The 17,519-nt window shown below is 30.2% G+C and overlaps 1 protein-coding gene across 1 annotated transcript; it reads right to left on the bottom strand.

Moving 5' to 3' along the window:
• Window positions 1-529: 529 nt before the first annotated feature.
• Window positions 530-4,438, bottom strand: LOC148190706 (cytochrome P450 CYP82J17-like). Its single transcript, XM_088101429.1, has 3 exons — window positions 3,666-4,438; window positions 2,366-2,705; window positions 530-1,348 (listed from the first exon to the last, which is right to left on the bottom strand). The coding sequence occupies exons 1-3, from the start codon at window positions 4,265-4,267 to the stop codon at window positions 710-712; spliced, it is 1,581 nt and encodes a 526-aa protein (XP_087957555.1). The 5' UTR covers window positions 4,268-4,438; the 3' UTR covers window positions 530-709.
• Window positions 4,439-17,519: the final 13,081 nt, after the last annotated feature.

Here is a 17,519-nt window from a genome sequence, read left to right as displayed (position 1 = left end):
ATCTTTCAGTATTTTCCTAATTCTAGTGTTTTATGTTTATCATAACATTTAGGCATATGATGATGTCACTAAGAATAAGTTATATGTTATATGTGCCATGAATGATTTATGATTTCCATACATTACTATCATTGGTTTGGATGAAAGCATATGTAGATAAAACACTATCTAAGACAGAAAATTGCAAAAATGAACGAGCTTAGATAAAAGTGATGATTTATGATTCCCAACTATTTGTGCTTTGTTTAATAGTTTAGTCATCATGGATGCAAGCCAAATTTATGTCCTAAAAAGATTACAATGGAGAGCTTTTGAAACTTGAGGAGAAAGTCAAGGCATGCATGATTTTGGGTTTCAGAATTAATATAGCCATCCCAACAAATATGAATCACCACACCCGTTTTCTATTATGAATTCCTGATGCATCTTTTTATTACCAGAAGAAATTATTTAGAATAGGTAGTTGTTAAAAGAAGCAAAGTGATACTACTTTTGACACAAATATGTTAGATATGAACAATATTAAATCTCAGTGGACAACTGAAGTACACACTAACATTGAAAGAAAAAAATAAGAGTTTTTCATATAAACAAGTCATCAATTTTGCTCAAGGGAGTAAGACATAGTACATTTATATATATAGTAATTTTTTTATATATACTACAACTATGGGTTTATATGAAGGTTGATATTGCAGATGTTGTCTGTCTAGAATTTGTGTGTGTTATAAAAGTGATTTGGTAACCTTGAGCTCAAGAGAATCTGCAAAGGGTTGATCTTGGGCAAGGTGATGCCCAAGCCTTCTTCCAAATCAACAGGTTCATCGACAGGCACATCGAAACGAAAAGCATGAAGCAAACGAGCAATGGTGATGAGAATAACCTGTGTAGCAAAAGTTGAACCAGGACAAGCCCTTCTCCCTGACCCAAAAGGCAAATACTCAAAATGCTGGTGACCTTCATCGACCACTTCTCCATTCTCATTCAGAAACCTCTCTGGTGAAAACTTCTCAGCCTCTGACCAGACACTCGGATCTCTATGAAGCTTCCACACGTTCGCAAACACACGTGTGCCTTTGGGTACGTGGTACCCTTGAATGTTGCAGTCTTGGCTAGCCTCGTGGGGCACCAGCAGAGGTCCCGGAGGGTATAGCCTCAGAGTTTCCTTCACGATTGCTTGCAGATAAAAGAGGTTTTTAATGTCACTTGCTTCCACCTTTCTCTCGCTTCCAACTTCATCTTCAATCTCTTCCTGTGCTCGCTTCAAAACCTCTGGATTCTTCAGCAGCATCGTCAGTATCCATGTCATCGTGGTTGATGTCGTGTCTGATCCCGCTAACATCAGACTCTAAGTATGCAAATTCACTTCCTCAGTACAAATATTATTCAACATTTTTATTAATACAACTCAATATAGAATTATTATTTTTACATCTTCAATTATTTCACTCTATCTAATAATTAAAACTTAATTGCTTAGGATTTTTAATTTAAACTATACTGTTTAAGTAATATAATATATTATTTTAATGTTAATATTTTATACAAGTAACATATTTTTGAAGAAAATAATAACAGGTTAATGGGCTGGTGGACCAGCTCCTTTACTTGTTTGTCAAAGGGCACTTTCTTTTTTCAACTCCATAAAGTCCCTCTTCCATATAAAAAAAAATCTACTTTTGTCCCTTTTGGATTTTGTATTCTGAATTTAAAAATGATTTTTAGATTATTCAATTAAAAGTTAAGTTATTTTTTTCAAAATAGAATTTTCGACTTAAATTATCTGAAAGATATTTATTTAATCTGAAAGTTAAAAAATGATATAAAAAATTGCAAGATTAAGAAAAATTAATTTTTAAAATTTATAATAAAAAAATATTTGACTTCCAAACTACAAGGAAATCTATTTTTAACTTTTAAATGATGTAACTTAAAAACATTTTTTTAATGAATAATTTTTAAATCATACTATTAAAAAGTAATTTTTAGGTTTTGGAAATAACTTTCGTATAATTTGAAAGAAAAAAAATAAAAATGGAATTATTTTATAAGAGGGGTGGAGTTAGAAATTTATGGAAGTGAAAGAACCTATCTTGTTAAATTCCTTTTCTAGTCATTTTTGGATTTTAGTGGGGCAGGTCTTTTCTCCATTAAAATGTTTTCATTCCACTCAAAGATATGTTTCCCGTTACTTGTTTTTTTTTTTCTTTCTTGAGAAAGTACTCTAACATGAAACATTAATCATTATGTGATAAATTTATCTATTTATAATATTTATTTTTAAAATCTTATGAATAGTAATTTGTACTTGAAAAAAAACCTAATTAGTATTTGCAGAATGTACAAGTAAAGATAAAAGGCTTACCGCAACATTAGCTTTGATGATAGTATCACGATTATGATGAGAGAGAGGATCATCTTGAATGGCAGAGAGCATTACATCAATGAAATCATGTTTGTCCAATGACTTGTTATTGAGGGAATGAATTTTCTTATGTTCTTCAAGCCAACCTCCGACAAGGGTGTCCAAATCTCTTGCAATTCGTTTCATGGATTTGAGGACTTTCCCCTGCACCCCAAACCATCCAAGAACTGGAATTAAATCTGAGGGAACAAACTCCCCAGATATATGCATGAACTCCTTTATAAGTTTCACAATACCATGTGCTTCTACATCGTCCACATCTTCCAAATAACTGAAATACCTGTTCACCAACATGCCAATTCCAAATTTTTATTTTTATTTTTTATTTTTTTCTACAAATATTTTAGTGCAAATTTCAACTCAACTAATAACATTAACCATGTGATTTCTATATCTTCTTATTACTATTTTCAATATTCTACAATTTGATTACTATGAAAAAAATTTAAATTTCATATAAATCTACAAAATTGATTTGTATGGAGAAATTTAGATCTAGTTTTGTATAATTTAAATTTGATGTGAAACTTTTAAGATATTCAAATTAATATATACAAATATTGAAAATAAAATTAGATATTTACGAGTGATTTTATAACAATTTAATTACATTTGACATAATAAACTTAAAAATAACAATATTTCTCTATGATAAACTTTTAAATAATTTAAATATTATGTTAAGAAATAGACTCTAAAATTAATTTAACATTACAAAACTAAATAATAAAATAAAATCTACACCTATTTACATACCTAAAATTTTTCTTGGAATCTCAAATAATCTCTTACATACCTATTTACATAAAGGAATCTTTCAATCAAATTATGGATGACTTTTTTAATGTTGATATTTCGTTCACTTTTTTAATTGACATTGATGAATATTATTATTTTCTTTATATTTATTTATTACATATAATATTTTATCATTAAAAGGTGGTGTTAAGAGAAAATTGATGTAAAAATAGAAATTTCCATTTTCAATGTCAATTTGAATAAGTTAATTTTAAATGTTAATAATTTTATTTCTTATTCGCGTGGCATGTAATTACGATAAAAATATCATTATATGAAATTGACGAGAAAAATAATATAACTCCTGTTTAAAAGGATTGGAATCAAAATGAAAATGCTCAAACATGTGAGAAGAAGTTAGAATCTTTATAGCATAAAAGAATCTTCATACCGGTATAAGAGAAAGAAAAAAAAGACATACGAAAGAATTTTCCAAACATACCTTTTCCCAGCAATCATCTTTGTGACGATGTTGAAGCTCAAGCGTTCCATCCAATCACTTATAGTGACTTTAACATCAGTTTTGCCTCCAAGATACATCGAAAGATCATTCACCAAAGTATCAATCTCAGACTCATAAACATGTCTCAGGAATTCGAGGCGGCGAGCAGAGAGCAATTCAAGCATGGTGAGCTTTTTGATCTTGATCCAGTAGGCGCCATAAGGGGCAAATCCAAACCCTGCAAAATTGTAACCAAGAAGAACACCATGGCTACTCTTAGGACGTGAGGCCAAGACCTTATCATGGGTGGTGAAGCACTCTTTTATGGCCTCTTGGTTGCAGATCACAAGGGCAGGGTATGCCCCTAGACGGATTTGAAAGATGGGGCCATATTTGTCAGCCAAAGCAGCAAAGGTCCTAGCGAGGGGTGTCCGAGCTCCTAATAGGTGGAGGTGACCAATCAAGGGTAGGGCACCTGAGGGTTCTGGGGGTTGTCTACCCTTCCTTTTTTCACTACCCTTTTGCTTCCTGCATCTCTTGTAGAGAAGAATTATGGTTATGGCTATCACTACCACAAGTGTTGGTTGTGAAAGGGAATCCATGGTCTGGAACTTGAACTGGTGTCAAAAGATTTAAGATAAGATTAGATGAGTCACATGATTCTAAGAGGATAAGTATTCAGGTTTTGTTTCAATGAAAATGGAATTCAAACCTATTACCATAGTACTGCCACTTTGCAAAATTAAATTGTCAATGTCAATTAATCATCATAAGCTTGTTTTTTTTTTTCCTAAAGTAGCGACTTTTCATAAAATCATCTTGATTACAATACGTGTTCCATCCAGACTTAGTCATGAAATATAATTGGAAATTGTTGAGGATCTAACGAATTCCAAATTGATCACATATTAACCGAAATAAAAACAAAAATTATGTAAGAATTAAGCAACTTTTTTGTTTAAAATCGTGTAGGAGCTACACGACCTACTTATAATTTTCTAAAAATTCGCCTATTCTTATTTTTTTTTTCTTTTTCTAAATAGCGACTTCTTCATAAAACAACTCTACTAAGCTAATCACATGCTCAACCAATCTCTTCACATATTCTATTAACTTCTCTATATATTCCATCAAACTCTACACGTATACCACAGCTTCACATGCTTCACCAAGTTTCTTCATTTTCCTTTTTGGATTTCATAAGGTTACCTCGATTACAATATGTGTTTTATCTGGACTTATAATGACTCAATTATATGAAGTCAACTCGATTACAATTTTTTTTCTGCCCAACTTTTATTAAATGTGATTGGAAGTTATTGAGGACCTATTAATTGACATAAAAACAAAAATTATGTAAAAATTATACAACTTTATTGTTTAAAATCTTGTAGGAGTTATACAACTTATTTATTTTTGTAATTTTAAAAGTTTGCCTATTCCTAAAATTTTCCTATCAAACTTGCCTATTGTAAAAAAACCTTTATATACTTGACTTAGAAATAATTATATAAAGTTTATTGGAGTTTTCATATTTTTTGTTACTAAATGTAATTTTATAGAAGTGCTTCAATATTTTTGGTTATACATAAAATTCTTCACCCCTCCCATAAACTCTTTTCAAGATTAGTTTTTAATTTCTTAATTTTCATAATTAATTATACACTTTCAAAGTAGCTGTAAAACTGACGTGCTATAATTAAATTCACAGGAAAGTAAGAGGAAAACGACAGGAATATATATATTCGACTTTTGGCAATGACTTGTTCCTGCTTGGATGTAACTTGAAATCAATGAGAGACATGACTTTAAGAAATTTGGAGGAAAAAAAAAGATTATATCCGAAGACTTTTTGACTTTTGAAGCTGAATTTAATTGGATCAAAAGTTAATAAAAAAAATAATCATCAAACCAACTACCAAAGGCAATACTTCTTTCCTTTGATGAGAGATTGAACTTTTTGTTCTTTGTGAAACTCAAATTGCTTATCTATTATCAATATATCGAACGATTTATGAGTTTTAATTACATGTATTGAAAGTATATTTATGATTTTGAAATTTCAATTTATCATTTCCTTATTTCATCCTAATGTGGGTTTTCGTTTTAATTATGTTATGTTAACTTTATTACATCTTGTAACAATTGTTCAAAAATATTGGTTTAAGAATCAATGATAAGAGATTGTTGAAGGTTCAACTTTTATCAATGTTGAAAGTAGATTCTTTCAAACTTTTAATTTTGAAGTTGATACTATAATAGTGTTGAAAGTCCTTATTTTCCACCTAAGAGACATTGGTTAACATCACCGTCGATGTTAAAAGTTTACTGTTTGTTGAAAAAAGAGATATTTGAATTAATGGCAGAGTCCCTGAAAAATAAAAACTTTCAGTTCCTACACAAAATGTGACAGAGCATATATTAAAAGGCATATTTTCATACCTTGAATTAAAATTGTCTATTATTCCAATATTTGGAAAGATCAAAAAATAGTACATGGTTTCAATAAAAGAAAAGAAAATATCTGAAATGTTTATCCATTTAAAAATCTTTCTTCCCTTGCTATTATTCCCAATCGTTTTTATTATTTTATTGGGAGGAAGTGTTTTGACACTACAAAAAATTAGATTTTTACCGGAATTTATTTTTTTCGTTTCCGACGGTTTTAACCCTCAAAAAATATGTTACCCATCGAAAAATAACATCTCCTAAAATTAATTAATTTTGTAGAATGAGATCTCCAAAACTATGAAAAGAGATTGGAAATCATGTTTCTAACGTCCCCTAGTTCTATTGGTATTTGTATTATTTATTTGAATAAATTATTAAAAATTTAAATAAAATATAGGAGCTATAATGTTAATTTAGTGGTAAAAGTTGGAATCACTAGTGTGAAATACAACGTTTATTGTTACTTAACTTTCTGTTGAAGTTTGTTTGTCAAATAAATTAACGTTAATTTCATTTTAACGTTTATTGATAAGTTTTTCGATTTGGGTTAAAATAATTCAAATTTAAGCGAGAAATCAATTTTCGTGCCAATTAAACGTTAACTGTGAAGGGATTTGAAGTTTATGACTAGAGGGGATCCCACATAATATTTTTTTAAAAGATAATGATATTTGACAACATTTTTTTATAACATTTTAACATCATCTACGTGTCAATAATAAAACAAAACACCAACATATTTGACAGCATATTTTACTCCACAATCAATAATGATAATGATATTTGATATTTGACATTTTAACATCATCTACGTGTCAATAATAACAAGATAATGATATTTGACAGCATATTTTACTCCACAATCAATAATAATAATCAAAAACACCAACATGGACCAATCACAAAATGACACGTAGATGATGTTAAAATATTGTCAAAAAAATTTATCAAAATATCATTATCCCTTTTTTAATATGCTTCAAAACCATTTCGTTCATTTTCTCTTTGAGCAAACCCTTTTTCTACGAGTGCAAACAACTACGATGAAGCTTCGACGATCACCAAAGGTAATGTTTCTTTTATTTAAAACAAATGTACTTTTAATGAATATTTTAGGAATAATTTTCTTTTATTTTGATTGATTGATTTTGTGCATAGTTTATGGCCAAATTTTTTTATGATATACAATCTTTCTCCTTTTGTTATGCAAGAAGAGAAAATATATGATGATATTGAGTACAACATGGTAATCACATTGATGTGTACTTGGGACCTTTAATCGATGAATTGAAAGTTTTTGTGGGAAGGTGTGAAGGTCTTCGACTCATATTTTTAAGAAACTTTATTTTTGCATTCAATGTTGTTTTGCACCATAAATAATTTCCCATCATATGGAAATTTGAGTGATTATAGTGTTAAAGGTCATTCTGCATGTCCAATTTATGAAGAAAAAAAATACTAGATATCTTCAAGTGAAACATTGTCAGAAAACTATGTATACAAAACATCTAAAATTCATTGCTTGAAATCACCCTTACCATAGATTGAAAAAGAATTTAATGGAAGTCTTGAGGACGATGTTGTGTCGAAACCTCACAATGGTGAAGAAATATACAACCAAGTGAAAAACATTGATGTTGGGTTCAAAAAACATGAAAGGAAGACCACTGGAAAAAGGTTTGGAAGAAATGATCAATATTATTTAATCTTCCATATTGGTGTAAACTTGATGTACGATATTGTATCGATGTGATTCACGTCGACAAAAATGTATGTGATAGCGTCATTGAGACTTTACTAAACGTAAAAGGAAAGACAAAAGATGGAGTAAAAGCACAAATATTTGGCTAATATGGACATTCGATCTAAGTTACATCAACAATCAATTGGAAGACGCATTTACTTGCTCTTAGCCTTTCACACTCTTTCTAAAAAGAAAAAGAAAGTTTTTGTAAGTGTTTAAGTAGTGTAAAGGTTCCATAGGGTTACTCTTCAAATATTAGTAGCCTTGTGATGACAACCTCCTTAGCTAGGTTGGGGGAAAAACTAGAAGCACTAGTACAAAAATCGCGTACAATGTTGAATATTTTGGGCTTTTAACGATTAATTCGTGAACGACATCATATCAAGAGATGTTAAATTTACGTCATTTTTTTTAAATTCGACGTCAAATTAATGTCGAATATTGTAAATATATGACGTTAACTTAACGTCGAATTTTGTTAATATACGACGTTAATCAAGTTTCTTTTTTGTTTTTTAAAATTAATTGTGATCCTTTTTCGCAACTCTACGATACCTGAAAAGCAGAAAAACAACAAATTTCAGTTTTTGGTATTTTATAAAGTAAGACTATGAATGTAGTATCAACAACAAACAACAATAATCAACAACAAACAAGTTCAATCAAATCACATCAACAAACAAGTTCAACAAAAAAACAACAAACAAGTTCAACAAAAAAACAAAAACAATTTCAACAAATAAGTTATTCAAAACGAAAATGAACACTAACCTTCAAAAGGTTGGTTTTTGTCGGAATAAAGTGTCGTCACCAGAATCGTTGCATGCTCACAGCACAGAGAAGAGCATAAAGAAAAAGGAGAAAACTTACCAGCTGAAGAACGAGAAATTGATCGGTCCAAACTCAAGCCCTCAACGCCAGGATCGCCTAGGCACTTCCTGATCGTTGAACAGATAACTCAGCAAGAAGAAATCTTAGAGAGAATTCAGAGAACTCTGAGGAATAGAGTTCTAGAGAGATGAAATGTTCTTAGATAATGAGAAGTGTTTATAAGAATTCTATTTATATTATAAGATTATTTAAAAGTAAGATAATCTATCTCATTATTCTAATACACCAATCTGCTCTATGACACTCAAATTTTCAGGTCTTTACATCTCGCGCGCTGAGATAAAGTGAATGAATTTTCAATCTCCCGCTCAAATTTTTATTGAATTCACAAACCTTTTGACGTCTAACGCTGGGACATTCGACGTTTTATATCCTTTTACGTCGAATTACAATTCTAAACGACGTTTAATAATTGCATTTATTTACAAAAATGCCACCAGTCATTTTTAACGTTGGATATTTAGTGGTTAGACGTTAAACAAGTGACGTTATATGCTATTTTTGTACTAGTAAAGATGTGCATGGAGAGGGTGTTTCCTTGGATGATAAGTACGAAAATAGAGTGGGAAAAGGTCCAAGGTTATGTAGCTAGGACTGAACAAGGTGATATGTTCATGATTTTTGTGTATATTTGATGGTGAGGTGTTGTTTGATGGCTCTAATGTTGGTACCAACAATTAGTATCGTCGAGTCGTGCAGCGGAATAAAATTACGGAAAGCGTGTCCGGTCAGTTTAAAATGATTCCTTTAATTTTCTTACAAAAATATTATCGAACAGTTGATGTGTAGAAAATATAAATAGTGTAAGGAGTAGAAAAATCACAGAAATGATTTTTATCCTGGTTCAAATCAAAAGATTCTACATCCGCTCGTTAATCACTATAAATAGTGATTAACCTTTTCACTAAAATATTGTTCACAAATTACAATAAGTTGAAATACAAATAAGAACAGAAAGAACCTTCCTTCGACAAACGAACCGGAAGTGTACTGCTCAGCCAACTTGAAGAGAATCGCTCCGACCTTTGACACACAAAGCGTGAGCTTCTCCTATTCACAAGACTTGACAATGAGCACGGACTAGCACTTGAGAACTTCCTCAGACTGCACTGTATTCTCAAATCGCAAAGTTATTTTTGAAGGATTTGAAAGAGAGTGTATATATAGCCTACTGGTCTAAAACTGAAACGACATATTTCAACTGCCAGTGATAATCGATTGTTGTAAGTGATAATCGATTATCTGTGAGACTTGGAACAATTTGAATATTTACTCTTCAAACCATTCGGCTACCGTTCTTTAACTCTTTCTACCGTTCAGCTTGAGCCCTGATCGCCTTCTGTCGTTCGGCTCGAGTCCTTATCACTTTTTGCTGTTCGACTTGGTTTCTTACAGCTTTCCAGCGTTTGGTTTGATTCCTCACTGCCTTCCATCGTTCGATGCTAACTGCTCGGTCTCGGTCATACCTCACGTGGTCTCGATCATGCCCTCTGTTGCACGATCTGAACTGTTCGATCCTGATTGCTCAGTCCCGACTACTCGGTCTTAGTCATCGTTTGTTAGTGACCGTTCGGTCTTGAACTATGTTCGGACAATGTTTGTCCTGTGTTCGACCTTCAACTGTTTGTGACCGTTCAGTCTCATTCATGCCTCTGCTCGGTTGTTAGGTTCAATTCTTTCTACCACTACTTCACCGTCCAACTGCTCAGTCTCGTTCATGCCTCGCTTGGTCTTGGTCATGCCTTCTATCGTTCGATCTTGACTGCTCGGTCCTGGTATCTTCTGTTATACAGAAATGCTTTTAAACTTCATACAACAGGGGTCTTCATATTCTTTCACTTTGTAACGTCATCAAAATCATTATCTTCAAGACACCAATACTCCTCATTGGTAACATCCAAGAGAGGTGAGGCTAAGTCAAGGAGGAAGGTGACTAAAGTGGCCTTTAGGGTTGTTCTAGTCTTAACCTAGGAAGTGTATGACCATAATTTAGCAGCATAACATTACATTAATCCAAGATGAAATACAAGGATGGAGACACCTCTATTTATAGGCCAAGGGTGTCTCCTTCTAACCCTAAAAGCATGATCTCCCACCTTTGCTTTCATTGACCAAAAATGAGGCCTTCTAAGGAATGGACAAGTGTCCACAAATTCTCTCCAATGATGGAAGGACATATGACTACTCACAAAACACAATCCTCTCCAATCTTAGTGTGTCATGTGACCACTAATAAAAGCAAATTATCTCCAATGGTGGAGAGAGATGTGACCACTACCAAAAAGAAATCATCTCCACTCCTAGAGTGTCATGTGACCACTTCTAAAAAGCATATCCTTTCCAATGGAAGCATGACACATGGCACACACTTTTCACTTGGTTTGGATGTCTAACTTAAGAAAAATCCTATGCTACTTAGGCCTTAATACAAAGCCTTAAACAAACCTATACTACATGGTCGAATACAATGGCCTAGATATCCTACAATACTTTTCAATTCATGCTCCATGATGGCTCCAAAGGTGGACCACAAGGTAGAGTTGATACCATCTTCATGGATGGTTTCCACTCTCTTGAAAGTGCTTGAATATCATATACTTTCTCTTCACCAATCCAAGAAATAAGTTGTAAATTATCAATATTACGGGTCAACAATGGTGGTTAGTACTTAAATTACCAAATGGATTAATTCTATTGATAGCTAAACCAAACTAAACATTTCTACATTACTGACCAAATTGGGAGAATTCATGATCAATATTTTTCCAATACATTGAATCAGCTAGATGACGAAGCAGTCCGTCAGTTGTTCTCTTATCTACATTCTATCTAAGGTTTTTAGAGCCTTTTAGATTCGCAAAAAAAACGCTTAAGGCTAGAAATGGTTGGAAGGTACAAAACTAGTTTCAAAGACGAGCCATCCTTCTCTATCTTATTATTATCTTCACTATTTTTTTTTGGCTTGTATTGTGATAATCCACATTTGAGACATTTTTTCAAACCTTCGAATTGTTTCCTGCATAATATGCAATTATTTGGACATGTATGTATTCTTTTATACTCCATACCCATCATATAAAGAATTTTCTAGGCATCATAATTACGAGTGGATAGTGTATTTCCCTTTGAAAGCATTTTATTCAACAACGCCAACAATTTGGTAAAACTTTTATCGGTCCATCCATTGGTCGCCTTCAAATTCATGAGCCTTAACACTGTTGAAAATCGTATGAACTTAGTTGAACCGACATACAACGAAATCTCCGCATTAATGGACATTGTCTCATACGCATGCGTTTGGGCAAAAACTTCTATGCCAACATCACATATCATGTCCTCTAATTTATCTTCTTTTAGTCGATCTTCCATGGTGGAATCAACATGTTCAGTTCGAGAGACAATTGGAAAGTCTATTAATTCTTTGTGTCATGTCCATGTTGTATAACATCAAAGAAAACCATCATAGATAAGGTATTCCCTAATTTTAATTACATTAAACTTTCTACCATTCAAATAGTTGACATAATTAAGGACATATAAACTTCACTTCATAATCATTTCTACCCTCATTACATTGTGTAAATTGTATAAATTTTTCTACTCCCCTCTTTCATACTCAACATTAATGCATGGTAAATTAATCTAATCCTTATACATATATATATATATATATATATATATACCTCAATTGTTTTTGTACTCAAGGTTTGACCCTATACCATTCAAAAAAATTTACTTTCTTTAATTTATTATACATATCAATTTTAAATAATATATCTTAAATTTCACAAAATTTTGTTAATATATCTCGTTCATCGTCAGGTTATGAGAGTGTAAAAATAACTTTAAGAAAACTAATTAACACAAATTAAGAAAAACCAATAATTTCATCTTCTAAGCTAAAAATTAAGAATTAAAAACTTAAACTAACCCAAAATAATGCAATAAACAAGGTAGAAGTCACAATTGGGACTTATCATACACCTAAAATTGAATGCATTTGGTAGGGGTATTATTCGTATTTCCACCACTTAGAACATTTGTTTTGTTGCAATTTATCACAATAATTCATCCAAGTCTACAATGGTGTGTGTGCCTCTACTGTTGTACTCTTGTACTGTTAGTCAAATTGTGTTTATGTGCGTTGAGAGAGAATTTGTGACATTAATGTTGTTGAGAGTTCAGATTTATTTGCTAGTTTAATTATTACTATGCTTTTAAAATACGTTGATTTAAATATATTAAAATTTTTAATATATTTTAAAATATTAAAATCAGTATCAGTATTTCGAAGTCGCAATAGATAAATATCACCAAAAACTCAGCTTAAGATTTAAATTCATCATTGTCGAGTCCAAATTGTAAAATAAATAGAGATTTTGAAGGACAGAAATCAACTTGAAAGTCTTCTTTAAGAAAATCCCTTGAAAGTCTTCTTTAATATAATAGAGTGGTTACAATGCTAAAAAAGAAAATTTTCATCCTGAATATGATAAATAAACAACCACAACTATAAAGAAGAGCAATGTATTGAGTCTATATTAATAGAGGGGAAATATCCAATTTCATTTATTTTTGCATGTTTTTTTTTCTCTGAATCATTTATTGGCAGCTATCATATTATTTTATAGAGGCTCTCATATTATTTTAGAATGTTTCATCTTACACCTTCCAACGTTTCATCTACATGTAACTCCAAAAAAATTCTATTTTTAATCTTCTAACATCGTGCACCATCACTTTTTTTAAAATTTTATTTTTAACTTTAATAAATATCTTTTTATTTTCATCTTTTTTTATTAAAGACACTTTAATAAATATTTTTATTTTCTTCTCTTTTTCTCAGTAGAGACAATCTACATCACCTTAATAATAATATAATTTAATTTCAAATTTAAATATTATTCAATATAATTTTATATTTTAATAATTATTAAAATATGATTTATATTATAATAATAGTAATATTAAAATAATAAAAAATAAAATAATAAAAATAAAAACTTTAAATAAAAACAAAAATTTTTATTAAAATTTTTAAATATAATAAATAAACAAAAACTTTAAATAAAAACAAAAACTCTAAATAAATTTTTCTTAAATTTTGATTTTTATTTAAAATTTAATAATTATTTAATTTAATTTAATATTTTAATATAATTTAATATATTTAAGTATATTAAATGTGATTTTTAATATTGTTTTTGTTTTCATTATTGTTACTCTTATTTTAGTTATTATTATTTTTATTTTTATTTTTTAATAAAACTATTATAAAAATATAAATCATATTTTAATAATTATTAAAATATAAAAGTCTATTAATAATATTATAATTTTCAATTAAATTAAATATTGATTAAATTTTAAATAAAAAACAAAACTGATTTTGATATCGATAAACAAGTTTTTTAAAATTTTTGTTTTTATTTAAAATTTAATAATTGTTTATTTTATTCTAATATTTTAATATAATTTAATATATTTGAATATATTAAATCAAACTTTATATTAATATTAATATTTTTTTATTTTTTATTTTTATTTTAAATATTTTAATTTATTTTTTTAATATTATTATTATTATAATATAAATCATATTTAATAATTATTAAAATATAAAATTATATTAAATAATATTTAAATATTAAATTAAATTAGAATTATTATTAAGGTGGTGCAGAGTTATTTTAATAAGAAAGAGAAGAAAATAAAAAGATATTTATTAAAGTGTTTTTAATAAGAAAGTGAAGAAAATAAAATGATATTTATTAAAGTTAAAAATGAAATTTTTGAAAATTTGGAAGTGTTAATGTTAAAAGGGTAAAAACGAAATTGTTGGAAGAGTGTTTCATCCTACACCTCCAAGATGCACCTCCAAAAGTTTCACTTTTAACCTTATGAAATCTCATCATTATTCTACACCTCTAACTTTATAGAAAATTTTATTTTTAACTTTAATAAATATATTTTTATTTTCTTCTTTTTCTTTTTAAAAAACTCTACACCAATTTAATAATAACTAAATTTAAAATTCAAATATTATTTAATATAATTTTATATTTTAATAATTATTAAAATATAATTTATGTTATAATAATAGTTATATTAAAAATATAAAAATAAATTAATTAAAGTAAAAATAAAATAATATTAAATAAAATATTTAATATATTTAAATATATTAAAATATTAAATTAAATTAAATAATTATTAAAATTTAAATAAAAAATAAAATTTTAAAACAATTATTTATCAAATAACAAATAAAATTATATTAAATAAAATATTTAAATATACTAAATTATATTAAAATATTAAATTAAATTAAATAATTATTAAAATTTATATATAAATAAAATTTTAAAAATCATTTTTTATCGGATATATAACTTATCTATATGTATATCCGATTAACAAATTTTTTAAAATTTTGTTTTTTTAAAATTTTAATAATTATTAAATTTAATTTAATATTTTAATATAATTTAATATATTTAAATATATTAAATATGATTTTAAGTATTATTTTTATTTTCTTTTTTATTCTTATTTTAGTTATTATTTTTTAATTTTCTTAATAGAACTATTTTAAAAATATAAATTATATTTTATTAATTATTAAAATATAAAAATATAATAAGTAATAGGAAAATGTTATTTGGACAACGAAATTTTGACACACATTTAACAACGCCACGTGTCAGCTCTGCATTGGATAAATAATTTGAAAATAAAACAGAGAAAGGGATAGGGGCGAGGGGTATTTTGGGATTTCCAGGGTAAAATTTAAAGAATTAGGTTTGGGCGGTTTAGGGTGGGAAAGAAGTTCGTTCAACCCTTCCATATTGTGTCTCGCTCTCTCGCTCTGTCGTTCGTCTTCGAAGCTTCCATCTTCGCTGTCGTTGTCTCGCTCTCTCGCTCTATCATTTTTACTTTGTGTTAATCTCACTTATAATGACAAAAGTAGTGATTGAAAAATGAACGCAGCATTATAATAAGAATTTGAAAAGTACGAGACCATTTTCAGTAAAATTAATGGTAACTAATGGGAAGGAGTTGATCAAATTCTGAGTGGGGAGATGGGTGTTGGTCATTGATGTAAACGCAAGAAGTGTGGAGTGACCCGTGATGAGTAGGGGGACGAAGTAGTGCAAGGGATGAGTCAGAGTGTTGAAAAAATGGTCTGGTAATCGTTTACAGAATCCTGGTAAACGATTACCCGAGAGAAAATTGGATTTTGTACATAAAGTCCAACACAGGTAGTCAGCCAGGTGAACAGGGGTCACCATTGGAAAAAAAGCTCAGTTTTAGGCAGTTGTGCACCTGTCTGAGGCTGGTCCAGGTGTTTCAATGGTGGGAGAGGGTGGTTGGTGATGTGATGTGAGTCCAAGGAGTGTGGGGTGACCCCTCATTAGTTGAAGGAGCAAGCTCTGCAAGGGATGACTTAGAGTGTTCAAAAAAGGGTTTGGTAATCGTTTACAGCATCCGTGTAACGATTACCCGAGACAAAACTGGATTTTGTACAGAAAGTCCAACACAGGTAGTCAGTCAGGTGAACAGGGGTCACCATTGGAAAAAAAGCTGAGTTTTAGGCACTTCTGCACCTGTCTGAGGCTGGTCCAGGTGTTTCAGTGGTGGGAGAGGGTGGTTGGTGATGTGATGTGAGTCCAAGGAGTGTGGCGTCACCCCTCATCAGTTGGAGGAGCAAGCTCTGCAAGGGATGAGTGAGGGTGTTCAAAAAAGGCTATGGTAATCGTTTACAGCATCCTGGTAAACGATTACCCGAGACAAAACTGGATTTTGTACAGAAAATCCAACACAGGTAGTCAGTCAGTTCACCTAACTGAGTACCTGTGTTGGACTTTCTGTACAAAATCCAGTTTTGTCTCGGGTAATCGTTTACAGTGTCCTTGTAATCGATTACAGTGTCAAAAAAGGTGTAAACTTGATTTCTAAGGCATAATTTGAAAGGTCTTTGAATATAGATTCCAACAAAACAAGAATCAACTCATTTGGAGTTCGGTGGAGAAAGTTATGAGCAAAAGAACAAGCAAAGGTCACAGTTGACAAAAATATATGGAACGCTAACTTGAAAGAATAAACTGTACCAACTCAGATGTCCAAAAAATACAAATTAGTAGTCATTGGAAAGATTTTTGAGTCTAGTTTCTAATAAAAAAAGAATCACATCATTTGGAAGTCGGTGGGAAAAGTTATCAGTAAAATAGCCAGAAAAGGTCAAAGTTGACAGCATGTTATCTCACCCAAGTTGCTCATCTCATAAACATTGTTTTTTTCCTCATCATGGGGTGCCAAAACATCACTTCCCACCATTGAAACACCAGGACCAGCCTAAGAAAAGTGCAAAAGTGCTTAAAACTCACCTTTTTGGCCAATGGTGACCCCAGTTCACCTGACTGAAGACCTGTGTTGGACTTTCTGTACAAAATCCAGTTTTGTCTCGGGTAATCGTTTACAGTGTCCTTGTAATCGATTACAGTGTCAAAAAAGGTGTAAACTTGATTTCTAAGGCATAATTTGAAAGGTCTTTGAGTATAGATTCCAACAAAACAAGAATCAACTCATTTGGAGTTCGGTGGAGAAAGTTATGAGCAAAAGAACAAGCAAAGGTCACAGTTGGCAAAAATATATGAAACGCTAACTTGAAAGAATAAACTGTACCAACTCAGATGTCCAAAAAATACAAATTAGTAGTCATTGGAAAGATTTTTGAGTCTAGTTTCTAATAAAAAAAGAATCACATC

The sequence above is a fragment of the Vigna umbellata genome, chromosome 11 (assembly GCF_029865625.1).
Source record: "Vigna umbellata cultivar VRB3 chromosome 11, Vumbellata_1.0, whole genome shotgun sequence".
Taxonomy (NCBI): Eukaryota; Viridiplantae; Streptophyta; class Magnoliopsida; order Fabales; family Fabaceae; genus Vigna; species Vigna umbellata.
This window is presented reverse-complemented; position numbering and strand designations above follow the sequence as displayed.